Source organism: Lissotriton vulgaris, chromosome 2_1, assembly GCF_964263255.1.
Source record: "Lissotriton vulgaris chromosome 2_1, aLisVul1.2, whole genome shotgun sequence".
NCBI lineage: Eukaryota > Metazoa > Chordata > Amphibia > Caudata > Salamandridae > Lissotriton > Lissotriton vulgaris.
Window position 1 is genome coordinate 646658460 of NC_141687.1, and position 25676 is coordinate 646684135.

The window sequence follows — 25676 nt, forward strand, 5'->3', positions numbered from 1 at the left end:
GATCCTTGTGGCACGCCGCAGATGACTTCAGAGGCCTCTGACTTGAATGGTGGGAGGCGGACTCTCTGGGTTCTTCCGGTGAGGAACGAAGTGATTCATTCCAATGCTTTTCCTTGGATTACGACTTTTCTGAGGCGCTGTAGAAGGGTGCTATGACAGACTGTGTCGAAGGCAGCGGAGAGGTCGAGGAGGATGAGGGCGACTGTGTCTCCATTGTCCAGTAGAGTTCGAATGTCGTCTGTTGCTGCGATAAGTGCGGTCTCAGTGCTGTGTTTGGCTCGGAAGCCGGACTGTGAGGAGTCGAGGGATTTGTTGGTTTCGAGGAAGGTGGCGAGCTGGTTGTTGACAGCTTTCTCGATGACTTTGGCCGGGAATGGAAGAAGCGAGATGGGGCAGTAGTTTTTGAGTTCGGTGGGGTCAGCTGTGGGTTTTTTCAGAAGGGCGCTGAGTTCAGCGTGTTTCCAGCTTTCCGGGAAGGTGGCGGAGTTGAGGGAGCAGTTGATGACATCTCGGAGGTGTGGTGCTATGATGGAGTCTGCTTTGTTGAAGATGTGGTGAGGGCATGGGTCAGTTGGGGATCCTGAGTGGATGGAGTTCATCAGGCGGATGGTGTCCTCAGTGGAGATTGGGTTCCAGTCGTTAAGGATGTTCAAGGGGGGTGAAGGTCCTGCAGCAGGTTGGGTGGGTTGGTCTCCGGGTCGGTTGTCGAAGCTGTTGTGGATGTCTGCGATTTTGTTGTGAAAGAAGGAAGCTAGGGAGTCGCAGAGGGCTTGGGAGGGGGTGATGTCGTTGGAGTTGGCTGATGGGTTGGTAAATTCTTTGACGATGTTGAATAATTCCTTGCTGTTGTGGGCGTTGTTATCTAGTCGGTCTTTGAATGCGGCTTTCTTGGCAGACCGGATTAGTTGGTGGTGTATGCGGGTGGCGTTTTTGAAGGCGTCCCTGGTGCTGGTGTTTGGGTCTTTTTTCCAGGCCTTCTCGAGGGAGCGACAGAGTTTCTTCGATTTCTTAAGATCATCGTTGAACCAGGAGGCGTTTTTGCTGCCTAGTTTGATTTGACGTTTTTTCAACTGCGCTAGGATGTCGGCGCTGTTGGATAGCCATTGGGTGAGGTTAATGGCTGCTTGGTCGGGGTTTGAGGAGTGGGCGGGGGGGTTAAGAAGAAGCGATGAGGTGATCTGGTCGATGGTGATTTTGTTCCAGTTTCTTCGCAGGGTGGGTTGAGGATGGTTGTGGATTGTGGTCTTATTGTAGATAAAGTGAACGCAGCTGTGGTCCGTCCAATGAAGAGCTGTGGTGTGACTGAATGAGACATGTTTGCTGGAGGTGAAGATGGGGTCGAGTGTGTGGCCTGCAATGTGGGTGGGGGTAGTGACAAGTTGTTTGAGTCCGAGGTTGGCGAGATTGTCCAGAAAGGTGGTGGTGCTGCAGTCATTGCTCTTTTCCAGGTGAAAATTGAGGTCTCCCAATAGAATGTAGTCTTCGGAGGGGAGGGCGTGTGGGGTGATAAATTCAGTGATGTCGTCACTGAATTGGGCACGGGGTCCTGGAGGCCGGTAGAGGAGGGTGCCCCTGAGTGTGGTCTTGGGGTCGGTGTGGATCTTGAAGTGGAGGTGTTCGGCGCTGGCAAAGTTGACGTCTGAGCTGGTTGAGATGCGGATGGAGTTCTTATGGACGATAGCGATGCCTCCTCCTGTTTGCTTGATGCGGTCCTTACGGATGATCTTGTATCCTTCCGGGATGGCAATGGTGATGTCTGGGGCTGAAGAGGCATTCATCCAAGTTTCTGTTAGGAAGGCGACGTCCGGTGAGATGGTGTCTAGTAAATTCCAGAGGTCGATGGCGTGTCTGTGGACCGAGCGGGTGTTGAGCAGGATGCATTTTAGGTGGTTGGTGTCAGGTCTCTGTTTGGTGTTGGTGGATGAGGAGTTTGTTTTGGTGCCGTCGAACTTGCAGGAGTTGCAAGAGAAGGGTCCATGGGTGTGTCCAGGAGTGGCTTGGACGCAGTTGGGGGAACGGCCGGGGTTAAGGGCTAGGAGGGTGGTGGCATCGTAAGTGATGCGAGTGGGCTGGGCATTACGGGAACCAGGGGGTCTGGCGCTGGGCGCGGTCCAGGCGCGGACGGGCGTAGACGGGCTTACCTTTGGCGCACCTTCGGCGCGGCCGTAGCGTGTGGACGCTGCGCGTTGGCTCACAAGTCTTAAATGGATAGTGGAGGGGCGGAGCGTGGGAGGGGGAGGTGGGAGGCGGGAGCGTAGGGGGAGGGATGGGCTGCAGGCACAACAAAATGGAAGGGGAGATAAACAACAGGACCGGGAAGTGCGAGCTGGCACTGGAACACGGGCACAATAACAGATTTAATTAAGTGAGAGCGATGCACACCTTTCCTAAATGCTATAAGAAAATCTGGCTAAACAATGCGTAAAATCACAGTTCACATGGAAAACACACTACAAGCAGAGTAATGCTGAGCGCTACGCAGATAGAGCGAGTGCAGATCCAATTAGTTAAATAACAATGATGCCAGAGGTTTGGGAGCAGTGCTACGATACCACAAGCAGCGCTATGGATCCAGGAGGGAGGGTGGAGCGGCCGCCTCACACGGAGTCAGGCAAGTCATGACATGCACAATCTTGCCTGTAGTGTCTTAACTCATTTGTTGACCAAAGTCTGTGCCAGAATTGTAGGAGAGTAGGGTCTGCAATCCTATGATCACCCAGATTTTTTGCTTTTGTTTCACTGGTTTACGACTTTCTCTGGCTGTGGGCCTGCTAATCAGACCCACAGCCTGGCTGTTCTCTCTCTAAATTACGATATGTACCCTAGGTGCATTTACCAATTGGTACTGGGCCACCTTATCAGACCCCGTAGTGCAGGGCATAGGTGTACCCAGGGCCGCCAGGGGCTGAAGCATGTATTATGCCACCCCTGGCTGGCCTCCTAAATTTGACACAACTGGCTGCACGACAGCTGGGGCGAAGCCGTGTAACCACCCTTCGCTTTAGGTATAGTAGCTCTATATCTAACCATACCATGGACACCCGAGTTCCTATCAGTCACTCCTATGGCAGGCCTTAACAATCCTGAAGGCAGAGTGCGTGGGCTCGTGTGAGCTAGGTTCAGGCCCGAGCCGAGCCCGGTTGCAGCTTGCGGAATCAAGGCCCAATAGCTGTTCCATGATAACGCGCACCATAACGGTAACTCCGGTGTCGCGTTATCAAGGCATGTCGAGTAAGGTGTCATACGAATCGGGGTGCTGCCCTCTCACCAATTCTGGCGATGAGGTTAGCATCCCACCCTTCTAGAGGGACACGACATGCACGTAACTGTGAACCCCGGTTAAAGTTAACAGAAGCCTCAGCTCCACAAAATGGATGCTGCCACCACAGACACGAGTCTGACCTCCTGCTGCTGGGAGTCCTTCCAGCGAGGAGCGCTTGGACAAAGGGTTTCCCGTCGAGGGCGGTGTTCACACCGTCCCAGACAGGGTTTGTGTATTCTGGGTAGGTAGGGCTTTTGCGTGAAGGTGACTGCGGAGTGGCACCCCGGTGCTCACTACGCATCTGCCGGTTAGAACCAGTTCCAGGGGCGACAGCCCTGGCCTGGGGAAAGTCCGGCAGGGGAGAGGGGTGTAACTGCCCCCTTCCTGGTCCCACCCTTAGGGCAGGACCGAGTCATGTACCCACCCCTTTCTTTAGAATAAAGACCGGAGCGGGGACCCTTCCAAATTAGATCATCTTTGATTCAAGAACTACTTTCTACGAAAGGACATTCAAGACTCTTCTCAAGATTTCTCCCTTGTGACTAAGGAGTAGTCACCCTGCATCAGCAGGCACCAACTAAGAACTCTGCGGTTTGCTGTAAGTCCTTCCTCAAGGAATCCGACGGCCCAGCTCGACGAGAACCGGCTTCCCTGGCACCTCTGACCTCTACCCACATCATCAGCTCAGCTGTGATCCGTGGGTGCGACGAGACCTCGAGGGACCGGCCATCATCAGAACCTGCACGCTCTTAAAACCAGCACGACCATCGAGGTAACTCTCTGGTGAGTGCTCTGGGGTCCGAGAAGCCCCGACCCTGAGCCGCTCCAGCACGGAAGTGCAGTCTCCCAGCATCTCCACGATCTGCGTGGGGCCCTTCTGCTCGCTGCTCAGCACGTTGTCTGGTCACTAGCCGCTGGCTTGTGTCCTTCTGTGACGACATCCGAGAATCCGTACTGCTGGTCTGGTTGCTCCAGACTGGCCCTTGCTTCCATCTTTGCGAGAAGCACCCCGGACCCTCCTGGTCCACTCAAGACGCCCTCTTAGGCCCACCACGTGGCCCTGAGAACCGCCAAGGCTTGTTGCCCCATCCTGGGCCCAGCGACGCCGACAGCATCATCCTTCGTGGGACAGCTCGCACCTCCGCCGTGGTCGCCGATAACGCCTCCTGGTCCGTGAGACTGCAGAGCCTAGCGTCGCCCACTCACCTGGTCGAGGTGACGGCCAACCGGTGCCTTCCTGGTACCCTCTGACTACTGGCTAGTAGTACGAACTTGGTCCCCTCTGCTTTCAGGTTTCTTCAATCTCCGATCCAGGCTTGGATCTCTACGAACTATTCAGCACTGGTCGCCGGCCAGCAACTCCTTTTCTTCCGGCTCCTGGCTCGTCAGCGAAGACCCCGACGCCTGTAAGACTTGTGCAGCCGCAGCCCTCGTGGCTAGGTAACTCGGCATTTCGGTGCCTGCATAGCCTCCTTACTCTAGGGTCCCGAGTCCCTCGCTTCCGACTTGCCTTATCGGGTCCGCCCGAGACCTTAATCTTTCCGTGTCCTCGGACACTTGTTTTAATTGTGCACTTGAAGTATTTGCTAAAGAGATTTGGTTTGTGCTTAGTACCCTGTCCTCATAAAGAGTACAGGGCTGTTGTGATTCTTAATAAATATACTGTTTATTTTCATAACACTTGTGTGGTGTCCTTTCACTGGGTGTTCAAGGGGTACATGTGTGGTAAACAGCTGGCTTAACACGCCCTCTCGAGTCTTTAGCCTTAGACTGCTCGTATCCACGCTACTAGGATAGCTGGTCTATAGGTTGACTTACAACCAAACACCATAAGGGTCGTTGGAACGATACATAGCGGTCGCTAGAATAGCGAACGTTGCATATCGGGCCAACTTCTCACATTGGTGGCAGCGGTGGGATTTGAGCTTGCTGTTGTTTTACCACACGTATCCTAAGAATATCTTGTTGAAAGATCGCACAAAGTACTGTTAGTACATATAACTAAAAGCTTAGAATACTCTGAGTTCTACTGAACCAGCTGTTGTAGCTCCTCAAGGCTTAGCACACCTTGGCTACAACTCTTAGCAAGGGTACAGTAGGTAAACACGTAGTGTAGGTAGGTGCATCACTTACACCACACTAGAACCAGTATGTCGGACAAAGGAGGAAACTCTGGGTCTCCCCTTGTGTCAGTTGACCCTCCACAGGTCATCCCTTCAGGATATACTGTGCTGAGCTTCAAGGAGTTAAGACGACTGTGTCACTCCAGGAAGATTCAGCAGGGGTCTAACCCCACAACGTCCTTTCTGATTGGTCTCTTGGAGACATATGATGCCAGGAGAGCTGAGAAACTTCGTAGCTCTTCTAATCCAGAAGGAGACATGCCTCCCCTCGAGGGAACCCGAGACGATCCTGACCTCATTCACCTCGCAACCGAGAACGAGGATGTGGAGGAGGATGAGGATGAGGATCTCTCTGGGGATGAGGCAGATAAGGGACAGGTAGAAGTCGTCAGACTAAGCAGGTCCAACTTAAGCAAACATGATAGCGGTACTGGGGGACCCCTGGGGCCACTATCGGGTCAGCTTAACATTGGGAATGGACGAGCCCGATCTCTGTCAAGAGACTCTGGCGGATCCCTTCGAACCAATGGCTCTCACAACTCTTCTCAGAGAGGGATGACGTCCCCTCAGAGGAGAGTGTACGAAGCTAAGGAAAGGGCAGCTAATCTGAGGATCGAAAGGGAAGAACTTGCCCTGGCCAAAGAAAGGCTTGCCTTTGCTAGAGAGCAACAGTTAAGTGGGGTAGTCCCCACTGGTGGCAGCAATGTACCTAGTAATAGGGAAAAGAGTTTCGATACGAAACACCTTGGTAAGATAGTGCCCCCCTTTAAACAAGGGGACGACATCCACAAATGGATTACTGCTTTGGAGAGGGCCTGCACTGTGCAGGGTATTCCCCAGAGTCAGTGGGCAGCTATCTTGTGGCTCTCCTTTGAAGGAAAAGGAAGAGACAAGCTCCTCACCACAAGGGTGGAGGATGCTAACAATTACCAAATCTTGAAAAATACACTCGTTGAAGGGTTCGGCCTAACCACTGAGCAGTACAGGGTGCTGTTCAGGGATACCCAGAAAACGCAGTCTCAAGATTGGTCTGATTTCGTCGATTGTGCCACTAAGGCTTTTGAGGGCTGGTTGCTGGGCAGTAAGGTTACTGATTATCAAGGATTGTATAATTTGATGATGAGAGAACAAATTTTAAACAATTGTCAGAACCAGTTGTTGCATCAGCATCTTGTCGACTCGGATCTGACCTCTCCCCAAGAATTGGGAAAGAAGGCAGACAGATGGGTTCGTACAAGAGTTAAGCAGAACCAGGGCCAGAATCAAGGTGGTCAGAAGAAAGCAGACCAGAAGGGTAAAGATTCTAAAGGGGAACAAAATGACCAGAAGTCTTCGACAGGTCCCCAACAACCCAAAGAGGGTGGGGGTCAGGCTCCCCAAAAGAAGAAAGAAGGCCAATCCAAAAGATGGTGCCAGTACTGTAAAAGTAAGTCTCACTGGTTTAGTGAGTGCACCAAGAAAGGAGGAGGGCAGACTCCTGCCACTGCAGCCCCTAAGGCACCTGTGCCCCCTAGTACAGTCAGCAGTGGTAGTGCGCCTCCCAAGGGTTTAGTAGGGTTAACCCTGGGTTCTGAGGGGCGTGACAACTTAGTTGGCACACTCACTCAGGCTGTCCTTGTCAGTACAGGGGACGCAGACGTATCCCCTGACGTAAGCCCCAATACTTTGGGCAAGTACCGACAGACGCCTTTCATAAATGGAAAGATGGCTCAGGCCTATAGGGACACTTGTGCCAGCGTCACCATGGTGACGCCTAACTTTGTGGACCCTGGACAGATCATGCCAGGTACAGAATTCCTGGTGACCAATGCAAGCAATGTCACTACCAATCACAGTATGGCAATTGTAGCTTTCTCCTGGGGAGGGGTAACTGGCCACAAGAAGGTTGTAGTTAGTCCAGACCTCCCAGTGGATTGTTTGTTGGGCAATGATTTGGAGTCGTCACAATGGTCAGAAGTGGAGCACCGGACTCACATGGAAATGTTAGGTTTGCCAGCACATGTGTTCGCTGTGACTAGGTCACAGGTCAGGAAATGCCCCACTGAACAGGTGCTGGACCCTGGAACAACGGACCAGACACCTCCCAAGAAAAAGAGCAGTAGGGTTAAGGCTGCGCCTTCCCCCTTGCCCCAGGTCGAGGATCAAGTCTCAGAGGAGGCTGACCTACAGGAATTGAGGGAAACTGAGCCAAGGGAATTCGAACTTGATCAAGTTGAATTCTTGGGTTCAGGGGGACCCTCAAGGGAAGACCTGGGGAAGGACCAGTTAGACTGCCCTTCTCTTGAACCCCTCAGACAGCAGGCTGCTGCTGAGGCTGCTGGGAACGCCACAGGTACCCACAAGGTATACTGGGAAGATGGACTCCTGTACACTGAGTCAAGAGACCCCAAGCCTGGCATGACCAGGAGGCTGGTTGTACCCTTGTCTCAGCGTGGTTTCCTACTTACCTTGGCCCACGAGATTCCCTTAGCAGGTCACTTAGGCCAGACGAAAACGTGGGACAGGCTTGTCTCACACTTTCACTGGCCTCACATGAACGAGGATACCAAGGAGTTTTGCCGCTCCTGTGTCACTTGCCAAGCCAGTGGTAAGTCAGGTGGCACGACAAAGGCCCCCCTTATACCAATGCCTGTGGTGGGGGTGCCCTTTGAACGGGTGGGGATCGACATCGTCGGTCCCATGGAACCACCTACAGCCTCAGGGCACAAGTTTATACTGGTGGTAGTGGATCATGCCACCAGGTATCCTGAAGCTATTCCCCTTAGGACCACTACAGCACCTGTTGTGGCAAGAGCCCTAGTTGGAGTGTTCTCCAGAGTGGGCTTCCCTAAGGAGGTCGTCTCCGACAGAGGTGCAAACTTCATGTCGAGCTACTTAACTGCTATGTGGAAGGAATGTGGTGTTAACTACAAGTTCACTACACCCTATCATCCACAATGCAATGGGCTTGTTGAGAGATTCAACAGGACCCTAAAAGGGATGATTCATGGACTACCGGAAAAGCTTCGGCGTAGATGGGACGTCCTGATCCCCTGCCTCTTGTTCGCCTACAGAGAAGTCCCACAGAAGGGGGTTGTCTACAGCCCTTTTGAACTTCTGTACGGGCATCCTGTAAGGGGACCCCTGTGTTTGGTGAAGGAAGGATGGGAGAGACCTCTCAAAAAGCCTGCAGCCAACATAGTGGACTATGTGCTTGGCCTCCGCTCGCGGATGGCTGAGTACATGGAAAAGGCATCTGAAAACCTTAAGGCCAGCCAAGAACTCCAAAAAGCTTGGCATGACCAAAAGGCTGTCTTGACTGTTTACCAGCCCGGACAGAAGGTGTGGGTGTTGGAGCCAGTGGCCCCAGCAGCACTCAAGGACAAATGGTCCGGGCCCTACACCATCCTGGAGAAAAAGGGAGAGGTCACCTACCTGGTCGACCTGGGAACTCCCCGGAGCCCCCACAGGGTGCTTCATGTCAACAGGCTAAAAGCATATGTCGACAGGAAGGACATGAGTTTGCTCATGGCCCTAGATGAGGGACAGGAAGAGGAGAGTGACCCTCTCCCCGACCTGCTCACTCAGAATCCTGACGATGGCTCGGTAGATGGTGTTGTCTTTTGTGGCAGCCTCTCCGAACATCAACAGAGCGACTGTAAACAGGTTCTTCAGTCGTTCAGGCATATGTTTTCTCTAACACCCAGTCAGACCGATTGGTGCACCCATGAGGTTGACACTGGTGACAGCTTGCCAGTCAAGAGTAAAATCTACAGGCAGCCTGATCACGTTAGAGACTGCATCAAAAGTGAAGTGCAGAAAATGTTGGAGTTGGGAGTCATTGAACCCTCGGATAGCCCTTGGGCTAGTCCCGTAGTTCTAGTGCCGAAACCTCACACCCAGGGTGGTAAGAGAGAGATGAGGTTTTGCGTAGACTACAGGGGTCTCAATGCAGTCACTAAGACTGACGCCCACCCAATACCAAGGGCAGACGAGCTTATCGATAGATTGGCTTCGGCCAACTACCTAAGTACGTTTGACCTGACAGCTGGGTATTGGCAAATCAGGTTAGCTGAGGACGCCAAGCCTAAAACCGCATTTTCAACCCCTGGTGGGCATTACCAGTTCGTGGTGATGCCCTTTGGTCTGAAAAATGCACCTGCCACCTTCCAACGGTTGGTGAATCAAGTCCTTGCTGGGCTGGATGACTTCTGTGCGGCGTATCTTGACGATATTGCTGTCTTTAGCTCCACCTGGGAGGATCACCTGGTCCACCTGCGGAAGACGTTAGAGGCACTGCAAGCAGCAGGTCTCACTATCAAGGCCACCAAGTGCCAGATAGGGCAGACACAGGTTGTATACCTGGGCCACCTTGTAGGTGGAGGTCAGGTTCAGCCACTGGAGAGCAAGATACAGTCAATCAGGGACTGGGCTCCTCCAACCACCCAGACTCAGGTTCGAGCTTTCTTGGGCCTGACTGGTTACTATAGGAAGTTTGTCAGGAACTATGGTTCAATTGTGACTCCATTAAACGAACTGACAAGTAAGAAAATGCCAAAAAAGGTTCAGTGGACAGCGAGCTGTCAAAAAGCATTCGATGACCTAAAGCAGGCCATGTGCACGGCGCCTATCCTCAAGAGTCCGGACTACTCCAAACCATTCATTGTCCAAACAGATGCTTCTGAGTTGGGTGTGGGAGCTGTTCTTTCTCAACTGAATTTTGATGGTCAAGACCAGCCCATTGCTTTTATAAGCAGAAGGCTGACCCCTAGAGAGAAGAATTGGTCAGCTATTGAGAGGGAGGCCTTTGCTGTGGTTTGGGCCCTGAAGAAGCTGAGGCCATACTTGTTTGGTACTCACTTCAAGATTCAGACCGACCATAAGCCCCTCTTGTGGCTAAATCAGATGAAGGGTGAAAACCCCAAACTGCTTAGGTGGTCCATTTCCCTACAGGGGATGGACTTTACAGTGGAACATAAACCTGGTACTGATCATGGCAATGCCGATGGGCTCTCCAGATATTTCCACTTAGAACAAGAAGACTCACCTGGTCAAGGTTAGCTTATTGTTCCGACGTTTGGGGGGGGGTCATGTAGGAGAGTAGGGTCTGCAATCCTATGATCACCCAGATTTTTTGCTTTTGTTTCACTGGTTTACGACTTTCTCTGGCTGTGGGCCTGCTAATCAGACCCACAGCCTGGCTGTTCTCTCTCTAAATTACGATAGGTAGCCTAGGTGCATTTACCAATTGGTACTGGGCCACCTTATCAGACCCCGTAGCGCAGGGCATAGGTGTACCCAGGGCCGCCAGGGGCTGAAGCATGTATTATGCCACCCCTGGCTGGCCTCCTAAATTTGACACAACTGGCTGCACGACAGCTGGGGCGAAGCCGTGTAACCACCCTTCGCTTTAGGTATAGTAGCTCTATATCTAACCATACCATGGACACCCGAGTTCCTATCAGTCACTCCTATGGCAGGCCTTAACAATCCTGAAGGCAGAGTGCGTGGGCTCGTGTGAGCTAGGTTCAGGCCCGAGCCGAGCCCGGTTGCAGCTTGCGGAATCAAGGCCCAATAGCTGTTCCATGATAACGCGCACCATAACGGTAACTCCGGTGTCGCGTTATCAAGGCATGTCGAGTAAGGTGTCATACGAATCGGGGTGCTGCCCTCTCACCAATTCTGGCGATGAGGTTAGCATCCCACCCTTCTAGAGGGACACGACATGCACGTAACTGTGAACCCCGGTTAAAGTTAACAGAAGCCTCAGCTCCACAAAATGGATGCTGCCACCACAGACACGAGTCTGACCTCCTGCTGCTGGGAGTCCTTCCAGCGAGGAGCGCTTGGACAAAGGGTTTCCCGTCGAGGGCGGTGTTCACACCGTCCCAGACAGGGTTTGTGTATTCTGGGTAGGTAGGGCTTTTGCGTGAAGGTGACTGCGGAGTGGCACCCCGGTGCTCACTACGCATCTGCCGGTTAGAACCAGTTCCAGGGGCGACAGCCCTGGCCTGGGGAAAGTCCGGCAGGGGAGAGGGGTGTAACTGCCCCCTTCCTGGTCCCACCCTTAGGGCAGGACCGAGTCATGTACCCACCCCTTTCTTTAGAATAAAGACCGGAGCGGGGACCCTTCCAAATTAGATCATCTTTGATTCAAGAACTACTTTCTACGAAAGGACATTCAAGACTCTTCTCAAGATTTCTCCCTTGTGACTAAGGAGTAGTCACCCTGCATCAGCAGGCACCAACTAAGAACTCTGCGGTTTGCTGTAAGTCCTTCCTCAAGGAATCCGACGGCCCAGCTCGACGAGAACCGGCTTCCCTGGCACCTCTGACCTCTACCCACATCATCAGCTCAGCTGTGATCCGTGGGTGCGACGAGACCTCGAGGGACCGGCCATCATCAGAACCTGCACGCTCTTAAAACCAGCACGACCATCGAGGTAACTCTCTGGTGAGTGCTCTGGGGTCCGAGAAGCCCCGACCCTGAGCCGCTCCAGCACGGAAGTGCAGTCTCCCAGCATCTCCACGATCTGCGTGGGGCCCTTCTGCTCGCTGCTCAGCACGTTGTCTGGTCACTAGCCGCTGGCTTGTGTCCTTCTGTGACGACATCCGAGAATCCGTACTGCTGGTCTGGTTGCTCCAGACTGGCCCTTGCTTCCATCTTTGCGAGAAGCACCCCGGACCCTCCTGGTCCACTCAAGACGCCCTCTTAGGCCCACCACGTGGCCCTGAGAACCGCCAAGGCTTGTTGCCCCATCCTGGGCCCAGCGACGCCGACAGCATCATCCTTCGTGGGACAGCTCGCACCTCCGCCGTGGTCGCCGATAACGCCTCCTGGTCCGTGAGACTGCAGAGCCTAGCGTCGCCCACTCACCTGGTCGAGGTGACGGCCAACCGGTGCCTTCCTGGTACCCTCTGACTACTGGCTAGTAGTACGAACTTGGTCCCCTCTGCTTTCAGGTTTCTTCAATCTCCGATCCAGGCTTGGATCTCTACGAACTATTCAGCACTGGTCGCCGGCCAGCAACTCCTTTTCTTCCGGCTCCTGGCTCGTCAGCGAAGACCCCGACGCCTGTAAGACTTGTGCAGCCGCAGCCCTCGTGGCTAGGTAACTCGGCATTTCGGTGCCTGCATAGCCTCCTTACTCTAGGGTCCCGAGTCCCTCGCTTCCGACTTGCCTTATCGGGTCCGCCCGAGACCTTAATCTTTCCGTGTCCTCGGACACTTGTTTTAATTGTGCACTTGAAGTATTTGCTAAAGAGATTTGGTTTGTGCTTAGTACCCTGTCCTCATAAAGAGTACAGGGCTGTTGTGATTCTTAATAAATATACTGTTTATTTTCATAACACTTGTGTGGTGTCCTTTCACTGGGTGATCAAGGGGTACATGTGTGGTAAACAGCTGGCTTAACACGCCCTCTCGAGTCTTTAGCCTTAGACTGCTCGTATCCACGCTACTAGGATAGCTGGTCTATAGGTTGACTTACAACCAAACACCATAAGGGTCGTTGGAACGATACATAGCGGTCGCTAGAATAGCGAACGTTGCATATCGGGCCAACTTCTCACAAGAATCTTAATGGTTTAGATTCAAGGTCCTCCCTAATAGACGGTAGACCCAAATCTAGGCGTAAGGGAAACAGAGGAGTTGCAGTTGGGAGGGCCAGAAGACGCCTCAGAAAGTTATTTTCGACACACATCAACTCATTTGCAGCTTGATGTCCCCATAGTTCGCTGCCGTATAGTGCAGCTGACTTCGCTTGTGTTTTATACATTTCAACTGCAGGAGCTATGGGTTTATAAGTTGAGGTGTTCGTGACCCTTAAAATAGCCCCGGACAGTTGAGAAAGCCTTATTCGCGAACTTGAGATCTGTGGTCCCCAGGATAGGTTCTCATGCAGGGTTACGCCCAGGTACTGAAATGTTTTAACCCTCTCCAGTACTGTGGAATTCAGGGATGGGTTGGGTCTAGTTGTGGGGGAGAGGTTGAAAATCATGAATTTGGTCTTCCCTGTGTTGATCTCAAGACCATACTGCCTACAGAAAAGACCAAATCCATCTAGGATTCGCTGAATTCCCATAGGGGATTTGGAGAGCAGGAGGGTGTCGTCAGCAAACATGATTGCCGGCACCCTCCTGCCAGCCAAAACCGGGGCGCCGTTGTCCCTAACGTCAACTAAGTGTGTGATGACACTATTAACGTAAAGACAAAAGAGTGTAGGGGCCAGGACGCAACCCTGCCTAACCCCCCTGGAAACAGGAAACCTTTTTGACAGAACTCCACCCCTCCCACATCGTACCTGGGCAAAATTACCCTCATGGAGTCTTATTATGGCCTGTAGTAGGTGGGTGGGAACTCCCATCTCCTTAAGGACCTCCCAGAGTTTTTTCCTTGGTACCAAGTCAAATGCTGACTTCAGGTCTACGAACACCATGTACAATCTCCCTCCCTCAATCCTCACCGATTTCCAAAAAAGGAGGACGAGGCGGAAGATTTGGTCCATGGTGGACGTATTCTTCCTGAAGCCAGCCTGGAGGGGGTTTAAGATTTCATTTTCCTCCATCCAGTCCAGGAGTTGGTCCAATAGAAGTCGAGAATAAAGCTTTTGGGGGACATCTATGAGGCTGATCGGCCTGTAGTTGGATGGGAGCAGAGGACAGCCCTTCTTGAAGATAGGGACTATCTCTGCCCCCAACCAAGTGCAGGGGATCGCCATTCCACGTGCAATTGAATTGAAAAGGATGTGAAAATAGGGCGCCCAGATCTCTGGTTGGGACCTAAAAAGGTCACCTGGTAATTTATCAAGGCCCGGGGCCTTTCCCAACGCTAAACCGTCTATTGCACTGGCCACTTCCCCCAATTATATCTTGGTTGAAGTAGAATCTTGGTCCGTAATTGTCGATATGGTGGTCGTATGTAGACTGGAAAGTGATCACAACCCTCTGGTCATGAATATCCTTGGTGATTGTTTTAAGGGAAAGACAACCGACGGTGACACTGAAAAGATCCAAGCATTAGTCATCCTTACGAATGACGAGCGTAGGGTCCGCTGGCCAAAGCGGTCTATGAATAAGGAAGTCAGGGTAACCATTAGGTCCCTAGTTCACAAATCTATGATGGCTCTTGATAGCTGTGGATCGCAGGATCAGGTCCATCAAAGGATTTCCTTGGTTCACAGTGACCTTTTTCAGAAGCTTAGAAAGCTTTTCGTAAAAATAATAGTTAATAATGGTAAACCTAAACCACCTAGGGAAGCCACTTGGTATGATGCCAGTTGCAGGACCACCCATAGAGAGCTTCTTAAGACTATCAAATCTAAATCGCCTAGTAGTGTGCGAAGGTGTAGGGTGAATTATAAGGCAGCCCCGCTCAAAGCCAAGAAATGCTGGGACGAAGCGCGCTGGACAGAACTCTCTGCAGCGTGCACGGGTCGAAACATGACGCAGTTCTGGCATTTGCTAAAGAGGGGAGACCAAATGAAGGCCCAGAATTAATCTGCGAATGTTGAACCCCAGCAGTGGGTATCTTTTTTCGAGAAACAGTTTCAAACGTGCGTGACCTCGGAAGTGCCTTTTCACATGCCCGCTGTGGGCGCACAGCTCCAGTTTACCAAGCTGGAGGTTAGGCATTTTTTTAAACTGATTCAGAATGGGAAGGCTCCCGTCCGGACTGTGTCCCAGCGGATTTGTTTACCCATGAGCCAGATTTATGGGTCCCCTATTTAACCCGTCTGGCCAAAGCTATTGCGAAGGGTGCATTAATCCCTGATTCGTGGGTTGGGGCTGAAATCTTGCCAATTTATAAGAAGGGCGATAGATCGGCCCCAGGCAACTATAGGCCGATCAGCCTGATTGACGCTGTTCAAAAGATCATTGCACGTCTAGTTCTTGGTAGGATTCAGGGTTGGATTATAAATAACGACATCCTGACACCTCTGCAGACAGGGTTTCGTACCAGTATGGGGACGCTTGACCAGGCATTTAGGTTTGTTATGTTGTTTTGGAAGGAGGTTTTCCTAGGTGGGAGCGGCTTTTTGCTGCCTTTGTGGACCTTCGGTCCGCCTTTGATTTGGTCCCTAGGGCCAAATTATGGGAAACATTATTAAAAATGGGGATGCCAGCAGGTCTGGTGAGGGTGTTAGTTAAATTACATGAACACACCTATGCACAGGTCCGATGGGGTAAGCCAGTGGAAGTGACAGCCAGGTTTGAGGTGTTAAAGGGAGTAAGACAGGGGTGTGTCCTGGCCCCCACGTTATTTTCCCTATTTATTAATGGGGTTTTGAACTAATTTACTAATAACCCTACTGATGCCCCCTCCTTAGCGGGAATGCAGATACCTCTGCTCATGTTCGCGGACGATAGGCTTTTAATATCCAAAACTCGCCAGGGGCTGCAGAAGGCCCTGGCGCAGTTTGAGCTGTTCTGCCGCGAGCATGAGCTGGAGGTTAATGTGGGGAAGACAAAGTTTATGGTGTTGAGGGGGTCTAGACCAATAAAAGCAAGTGTATTTATGGGAGGCACCTCTCTCGAACAAACACCCATCTTTACTTATCTAGGTGTGACTTTTAGCGAGACATTGAGCTGGAAGCCCCAAATTGACCTGTTTGCCCTAAAACATAAACAATTAGGAGGGGCCCTACTTAGGGAGCATAAAAGATCCCTCACGAAACCACTGGCTCCACTTATTAAAATTTATAGCTCAAAAATTTTACCAGCAGTATTGTATGGAGCAGAGTTGTGGGGTTTTAGTAATGTGGATGCCCTGAAAATTGGTCAAAACAAATTTTTAAGATCGGCAGTGGGTTTACCACAATCTTCCCCCCGTATACCCATGTTATATGACCTGGGTTGCCAGCCTGTAGAGGACATAATTCAGTACAGACCGCTGGCGTTTTGGCGACGCGTGTGGACTGTACCTGAATTATCGTTGTACGCAAAGGGTCTGTTAGAAATTATAAAACTAAGGGGCTCCCATATGATCTTGTGGCTCGATGGAGTCAAGTCATTGTTACTTGGAATGGGGTTGGGAGAGTTGTGGTTTAATCCTGAAACTGCGATATTCCCCCCCAAAAAGGTATTGAAAGAACAATACTGGAAGTGGATAACATGCAGACGTCACTCTAGTGTAGCTGTTGGTTCTCTTTCTGCTAGCTTTTTAAATGCCAAAGATAATTGCTTCATGGAGGACTACTGGGGCATTATATCAAAGAGCTTTGATCGTAAGCTCTTCCATCAATTTAGAGCTGGTTCATTGCCCGTAAGGGGATTAACCAAATCCTGGGGCGGGGGGTTGGGGGGGTGGGGGCAGTAGCAAATGCTTGTCTTGTGTTGACCAGGATGAAACATTAGACCATTTCCTCTTTGTTTGCCCGTTGTATTGTGCTCCGAGGCGGAAGTGGCTGCGTCCAGTATGCTGTCTGTTGGGCACAAGATCTGCTCTAACAGCCAGTAGAATCTTGAAAACTGACACTTCCAATGTAGTAGTGACTGGGGTAGCTAAATACATTAGCTAGGCATGGATTATCCGGTGTAGGGTTGCCCGAGAATGTTCTCTTGGGCCCCGGGTGGAGAATAGTATTTCTCTCTAGCACCATTGTGTCATTTATTTTTATCAACATATATTGTAAAGTCTTTTCTGGATTTAATACTTTTTTATCTATGTTTATATATCTATGAATTTTATTAATATGTACATTACTAGCATCGGATTTTATTGAATGGTTTTTATGGTGATAATATAACTGGGATGTTTTTATTAATGAAATTGTATTAATTGTATGCTAGTATGTCTTTTATGATGAAAATCGAATAAAGACTTTTTTGAATTGAGACCGACCTGGGCGGGGAAACAGGCGAGAGTGGGCTGGAAGGTCCTGACTAGACCATACCTTCAGGGGGCTTTGGAGCACCAGATCTACAACTATACTTTTAATGTTGGCAGGCACAACACGCTCACTATTGGTTACACCTGCATGGTCATATACCGCACACATCAGTAGAGCACGACGGTGTGCAATAAACCCCTCTGATCACTTTCTTCTCTGATCCAAGGAGAAATTCACAAAAAGAGTTAATACACCCTGTATACTGCACATCACAGGCCCTAGGTAGATGTATGCATGAATCATTTGGTCATTTAAATGCCAATTCTCGTTCTTTAGTCAATTTATTCTGAAGATGACTACATTTGATTTTCCTGCATTTATCACAAAGTCATTCTTGATACTTTGTTAGCTCAGGGCATCGGGAAAACGTTTTTGGCCTGTAAGTGATCAGTCTAATAGCACTGGATTGTTGGCATACTGCATTATTAATACTGCATCCCCAGTCACATACAGATCAAGTGGTATTCAGCTTCATGGCGTGTGGTTTGCACATTTTGTTTATTGGCATATGAATTCCTGAGTTCTATTAACAACTAACAATACATTGCCTAATTATGTCATAATTTGTTTGAATTATTGTTTTATCATATAACAACATTTTGGACACATGAGAACAATGATTTATTTAGGTGTTGGTCATGAGAAACTGGGAGAGAGTATCAAGGGACCCTTTTATGATGGTTTAACAGTTTGGCAACAAACGCAATAGCAATTGGCTAACTCTACTACTTAGTGTGTTCTAATGTCTGAAGAAATATGGTCCTTCTTTGGAAGGACCCAGGTGGAGCATTAATAAATTTAAAAAAAAAATCCAATATCATTCTTGTACACATTGGGAAATGCATGATCTGTTGCAAAATAATAAGAAATACAGTTTGCAGCATAGCCATTTTGCAACGAGTAAACAACATAGCTATAAATACAGAATTATAATCACCTGGAGCCAATACAACTGAGCCCGTAAGCTTCTTTGGTGGGGAGACTGCTTGAACTCAATCTGGATGCCAGATAGGAAGTTCCGTCTAATGTCACACTTGACAGGAACACGCATGCACATCGGAGTTCGGCTAAAATTAACCTACAAACATACATAAATGTATATATTTTAGTAAAATGTTCATCAGCTATTCTTCAGCGCTCTGTTGCTTCTTAGCAAGGTTTGTGCTATACCCACATTGTAAATACATAATATCCATCATGGTTACATACGAACATAGATTGCAAGGAGACTGATGATAGTATAAGACACGATAATCATAAGGGCATGCAGATGGGACAAACGTCTCCAGATTTCAACGCTTCAATGTGCATCCAAAGGCCTCATTGTGACAGTTAATATTTTATACAGAGGAAAAAAAGTGTGCTAATGTTTTATTTCCGCATGAGCATATTCTGCCATAGATTGCCTTCAGCTGCGATACAGTGTATGAACATGTTGACTTCACAAGTATCTCCTGCAATAGTATTGATTAAAAAATTCTGACAGCAAAAGTATTTAACATACATTCATATCAATATAGCAAAGCAAATACAAAAGTGTAAAAATAACTTCCAATGCCTGCCAAAATCATTTCCAGCATAGTGCACAGCTGACACAAATGACTATTTCGACTACAGTCCAATAACTTTTGGAGGTAACAAGTTGCTCATGGCAATAGTTACAAGCTGTAGGAAAGTGCATCTTTTGGACATGGTTAACCCACACATTTTGCCTGAAAAATGGTGGGATTTCGACTGAACTGCACATTGTCCCTGCCAACCAGGGCCTTTGAGCCAGAAGCTCTTTCCTTAAACTGCAACTTTTGCTTCCCAATTGGTTACAACTACAGTACTCCTTGTGTAAGTCCCTAGTAAATGGTACCCCTGGTATCTAGGGCATTGGCTCTGAAGAGGGACCCCAAAGGTAGCAGTACAAATTGTGCCAACCTAGGGTGCCCCCACCAAGGCTATGCACCCTGCCATTGCAGACTGTGTGCCTCGGTGCAGACAAAACCGAAGACTCGACATGGCACACATCCCTATGAGCCATGCCCACAGACACTGCATGGGATATAGCTAAGATACCTCTTATAGTTCTAAGGCAGGGTGCACTATATCTCCTGTGAGGACACAGCTGCATGAGCTGATATGTTCCAGCAATATCCATGTTGATTCTTGGATATTGCAAGTGAACAGGGAAGCCATAGATAGTACATGTGCTGGACACTCCTCATTATGAGTTCCTCAGCTGCATGATGGCTGGGTTGTTTGTCCCAAACATCTCGTCTTAATAAACCTGCACGGATTCCAGTTTCACATTTATTAAAAACTGACCAGAGAGGACCCCTTTGAGGGAGTCCCCTGAAACCCACCAACCCTTAGTGTGGTCAGCGACTGATCTAAGCCAGCATGTCACCACCAGACAGAGTTTTGACCTCATGGTGTGAGCACCAGCATACACAGAGATAGAGAACAAAGCCTGTCCTGGGCGGAGGTGTTCACAACTTCCCCAGTTCAGGAAAAGCCATCTGTGGCAGGAAGCTTCAAAGGCCTTGGCGCCTTTGAAACGCAACCCCAGCCTCTCCTGATAGAAGATATTTAGGGCCAGATGTAGGTAAATCTAATTTACCGACTCATAAATACCGAATCGGTATTTATGAATCGGTAAATTAGAAGGAGAGAGATGTAGGTATTTTTTTATTTTGAATTACCGAATCTGTAAGATTCGGTATTTACCGAGTCGGTAAATACCGAATCGGTATTCCCCATTGATTCCTATGGGCTTTGGAGCCCATAGGAATCAATGGGAAATACCGATTCGGTATTTACCGAATCGGTAAATACCGAATCCAGCAAGGGTGCAGGGGGTGTCACTTTGACACCCTCTAGCACCCCAAGTGCAGGCTTGTGTGCCATGTGGCACACATACATGCCCTAAGGGTATGTCTGGGTGTCACATGGCACATGGCACAGGTGTGCATGCACAGATGTGCATGCACACCTGAATACGGTATTTTACCACCCAATAGGATTGGGTGGTAAAATACCGACTCTTAAGGGCCTGTGGCACTCTGTGGAGTGCCACCTACATCTTGATTGACCGAATTAGGTAAAATTACCGATTCGGTATTTTACAGAATCGGTAAATTTACTGATTCGGTAAATTTACCGATTCTGTAAAATAATGGCCCCCTACATCTCAATCACCAATTACCGGTCGGTAACGGCCGAATTCGGCCGTTACCGACCGGTTATTGGCGACCTACATCTGGCCCATAGTATTTAGGTGGCATTTCCAGACCGTTAACTTAGATTCCATAGACACAAGAAGAAGACAAACAAAGATACACTGTTGGACTGAGAACTGCAGACCTCGTGGTGAACTTTCCTGCCTGCCACCATAGAACTCAACAATCGCCATCCTTCAGCTCGTCTTGTGTAGGAATCTGGCTCTGGTATTTACTATACCAGAGAAAGCTATAGTGTGCACAGAGTCCAGTGGATCCCCAGAGGCTTTACTGAGGCCAAAGTAAGTCATAGCTTACTCTATTTTGTAGTAGTGTGGTTGAGCAGTCCGGCTTATCAGAGGGCTGTCTTAAGCATTTGCGGTTCACACTCAGGCAAGAAATGATTACACACACTCAAAAATTGAATCCAAGACCAATTGTATTGCATACAAATATTACTGTGTTACTTCTATTTCTAGAACAAGAGTAACTCAGTTGCAGGTAAGTACCAATTTCAAAACAGCAATACTTTTAAGGTACAATAGGATTTGTGTTACAAAGGCAATAGAAATACTTTACAGTCATACCGAAATACTTTTGTGGTGTCAATCAACAATAGCAAAAGTTAGCAAATGTAAAAGATAGACACTAAGTGCAGATCAAAAGAAATGCAGTGCAATCCTTTGGGAGGAAAACAGTGAAGCACATTTACCTGTAAGTACTCAGCTTACACAACCAGTCTTTGGGGTTTTGACAAACACTGGGTAAGGGTCAGATCAAGGTAGGTACTTTACCACCAGCGACAAGGAGTGGCCGGGTGCAGGGGACAGTTGGCCCAATGTAAGTCAAATGAGACTGGGGGCACCCACAAGAGGTGCTGGTTGTATGCAGATACCCGCGGTTCTAGAGGTTAAAGCAAACAAAGCACAGGGGGCCACAAGGGAGCACCAAACATACACCATCTGTGGCACAGGGGCGGCCATGTGACCAGACCAATTCAGCATCGGGCACCCAATGCAAGTAAAGGGGAATCTCGGTCTCACAAAGAGGCTGCAGGCTCTGACCAGGAGGCTGGGCGAAGGTGACGAACAGCTGGGCAGGTAAGTAGAGGTGCCAGTGGACGCCTGGGCACCATCGGCTGAGCTCCTCAAAGTCGGGCGTCTGAGGATGCGGGGGTACTCATAGGTGATGGAATTTCTTTGTCGGAGCTGGTTGAAGTTGGGGGGGACCCTTAAAGGTGAGGCTGTAGGCTGCTTTGTGTTGTACAGGTCAGCCACTAATGGAGTCGAGGTCTGGATCGCTGAGGAGACTTCACAGGACAAGTGAGCCACTCAGCCTCAGGCCATGGGCAAAGTGGGCACGAGTCACGGTTCCAGCTGAATTTGAAATCCTTAGAGTTGGTTTCTTGTGGACAGGGGGCTGTCCTCTGGAGATCTGTTCTTTGTTGAAGAGCAGGCTGTCTTCCTCATGTTCTGAAAGTCGCTGGCCACAGGAAAGGCGTTATCTTCTTTTGCAGAGTCTTTATAGTAGGAGACAGGCCGGTAGGGCTGGGGACAAATCAGTAGTCATCTCCAGGCTTTGCTGCAGGGCATCAACCTTTGTCCTTCGAGTTCATAGGTTGTATGAGTCTGAGGTTTAAGATTCAGGGGTGCCCCTAAATACTTAATTTAGAGGTGTTACTAGCACTTGCAGGTAATAGCCAATGGGCTACTTACTTTTACGGTGACTACATCCTTTGTACGTCCCCCTCCCTTTGGGGAGGGGGCATCCCTAACCTGATTGGTCAAAATCCTTCCATTCAAGATGGAGGTTTTTCTAAGGAGGAGATCACCTCGATCCAGGGCACCTTAAGGGTGCTCCTGGCTGAGAGAAGATGCATTTATCTTGCTTACTAATTTTACTGCTGACCTTGCTGCCAAAAGTGGGGCTTGGCCAGGAGGGTAGTCATCTCCACTAGCTGGAGTGGCCCTGGAAGGCATAACAAAGGGCAGGAAGCCTTTGTGCTGTTCCTTCTTGGGGGTAGGCTTGAACTACCTCCACCCAAAGCAGCCATTGATTCTGATCCACAAAAGCACAAGGGCTCCCACCTCAGGGAGTCAGAAACATGTCTGAGTTTGGCAGGCTGATGTAGACATGTCAGCTGCACATTAGAGAGTTAGTTGTTTTCAGGGGGTATCTTAGAGATGCTTTCTGAGTGCATTTTGTAATAAATCCAACACTGGCATCAGTGTGTATTTTGGATCTGCTAAGAAGTTTGCCTTTAGTAAAGCCATTATGGAGCTGTGGAGTTCGTAATGACAAACTCGCAGCCCCTGTACTTAATATGGCTTCATAGCCCTTACAATGTCTGAGAATGGACTCAGACACTGCATGGGCATATTGTTCATGCACCTATGCCCTCACCTGTTGTATAGTGTACCCTGCCTTAGTGCTGTCAGGCCTGCTAGAGGGGCGACTTATCTATGCCAAAGCCAATGATTGGTAGGCATGGGTTGTGTGCATGTTGACACGTATTTTTTGCCTGCACCAAGACACAATGTCTGCAATTGCAGTGTATATGTGTTAGGTTAGGGGTCTCAGAGGATAGTACAATACATGCCACAGCCGTTAGAGGCCCTCTCTGGTCAAAAGGCCCTTGGTAGCACTGGTACCTTTAACAACAGGCTTACATGTGGGCCAGAGGTGTGCCAATTATAGAAACAAAGGTAACGTTTTCGGGAAAGAACACAGGCACGGTGAATCGGATTGGCAGGAACCCAGTGCACACTCAGTCAAAGTGAATCAGAATCAGGCAAAAAGTGGGGGGTAACATGCAAAAAGGTGCACTTTCCTAGATTGCATCACTGTGTGGCCTCCACAAGGTCCAGAGGATCAGCAGCACTTCGTGAATCACTGAAGAACTCACCTATGCAGCCACAGGTAACAAAAACAACAAAGTCCGGTCCAGCGACGTCCAGGACCCCAGCCCGACCAACGTCTCCGAGTACCGCAAGAGGTACACCTGCTCTGGAGCGTCAGCTCAGCCTCTGCACCAAATCTTGAGGCCCCAGGACTGACTGGAGCTGAAAGGCACGAATACCCAAGGTACTGGACCCCTTGCTGCAAAAAGCTACAAACCAGAGTCCAAGAAGACTCCAACTCTACAGCAAGCCAGCACCCAACGAGGGACATCAAGACTGCAGAGACCCTCCTCGTTAGCGACCTAGCAGCTTCAGACTCTTCACTCCAAGGTGCGAGCCCCTGACCATGACGTGCTTTTTTGCGCACTGTGCCCCACTGCACATCTTCACTGCACCCAGCCGTCCGGCCGGGAAATCTTCCTTCCAGATGTGATCCCATGGTCCCAGAGCCCTGGCAACCCCTACCTACCCTTGAGAGCCCTTGGACTTGCCTGCAAGTCCTCCTTGCGCCTTTCCTTCGTAGTGCACCAACTACAAAGTCCCTTTGTTCCTTGTTTCCCAAGAAATGTAATGTGGGTTTTTATAGAGCGCGTGTTTGACTTGGCGTCTTAGATCTAGCTGCTCAGTGACTGTGAAGGAGTCGGGCTAGTTGGCTAAACTTAGTGAGCGAACAGCCATGCCGTTCTGAACATTAACAGATTGGTTTGTTTCTTGAGATTAATGGGCATCATGTTCCACAGTTTTGGGGCCAGATGTAGAAAACTTCTAGCACCCCACTTAAATGTTTTCTTGGAACCACCAGCAGAGAGGCGGTTACAAATCTAAGATCTTGTTGAGGTGTGTAGCGCCTGATATGTGAGTTAAGGTAGGCGGAGCCAGCCCACTGCAGACTTTTATGCAGAATGCACCTAGACTTAAAATGAATCCTTGCCTGGAATGGTAACCAATGCAGGTCTCGAATAACGTGGCTTATGGGGCTAAAGTATGGAATTTTAAGAAGCAAACGTGCCGCTTCATTTTGTAGCATCTGTAATTTGCATATCACGCTCTTCTGCCAGATGTGGCAGACTATCTTTCACCTATAATGCTGCCACCCTCTGGAACTCCCTCCCACTTTCTCTTCGACAGGAGCCCAATCTGCTGCCCTTCTGAAGACTCTTAAAAACATGGCTCTTTAGGAACCGCACTTAACTCTCTCCTGCCCGACCCCTGGCTGTGCCGTCTGTAGCGCTGGTAGGCCTCGGGGTAGCCATCGCGCTTTACAAATTTCATTTCATTCTTTCATTCATTTCATTCATTCTTTGCTTCCAAATAGAGACTGTTACAATAATCAATTTTAGACAGTACCAAGGCCATAATAACTGTCTTTTTGAGGGCCATGGGGATAAACAACAAAATCTGTCTAAGGACTTTTAAAGTAAAAAAGCAGGACGTAGTGTTGTTAACCTGTTCAGATAGAGAGAGCAGGTCATCTATCTTTTTTCTTTGTATTTATTTTTATTGAGCATTTTAAAGCAAATAGTAACAGTACATTCCATCAGGCCAGTGCAATAGGAATCGATATCGGGTCCATCCAAACACAGCTTCAAAAATATACATATCGTACATGTTAATTCACATCATACATGGCCTCTGTGAGCAAAGGGGTAAGCATATAGTAATCATCCATATAGTTGCATGAGTCACAGGGCATAAAATAAGAATAACAGTGCTGCACATATCCCCACCTTTAGAAGGCATCAAGTACATTTCTGCAACGCACTTACATCCTCCTTGATCTTCTTTGAAGCAGTCACATTTCAAGTATATCATACCAAGTGAATAGGTACATTGGACAAGGGCGGGGCATTAATGAATCACGTCCCGGGTGCGGTCTGAGCCTTCGCCCCATCCGTCTCTCCAGTCTGAGGCTGAGATACTCGAATCCAGGTTAAGAACGGCTCCCATATATCTCGTGGTCTGGAAGAGGGAGGCATTAGTTCCCAAAACGGACTTAACTGCGTGTGCCCATAGGTAACATCTCTAACCCACTCTCTTACGGAGGGCACCCGCCGCCTGTCCCAGTGGAGTGCAACCTGCCTCCTTGCAAACAATAGGAGAAGGGCGTGTAACTTACGTAGTTTAGGGGGCGTGTCTTTTACATGGCTCAGCAAACCAATAACAGGAGACGGAGCCAGTGCCAGTCCCACGATGCTGTTCAATGTCTCGAAAACCATAACCCAGAAGTCAGCTATCCCAGGACAGTCCCATGCGACATGTAAGAATGTGGCTTGGGAATAACCACAGCGCCAGCACTTATCATTGTCATGGACACCC

General features: G+C 49.4%; 1 protein-coding gene across 1 annotated transcript in view; it reads right to left on the reverse strand.

The window, feature by feature from the left end:
- Window positions 1-25676, reverse strand: part of VPS13C (vacuolar protein sorting 13 homolog C) — a 2437235-nt gene that overhangs the window by 570134 nt on the left and 1841425 nt on the right. The window contains exon 69 of the mRNA XM_086955811.1: window positions 18192-18332. Within this exon, the coding sequence (XP_086811937.1) occupies window positions 18192-18332 (141 nt within the window). The remainder of the gene's footprint in view (window positions 1-18191; window positions 18333-25676) is intronic.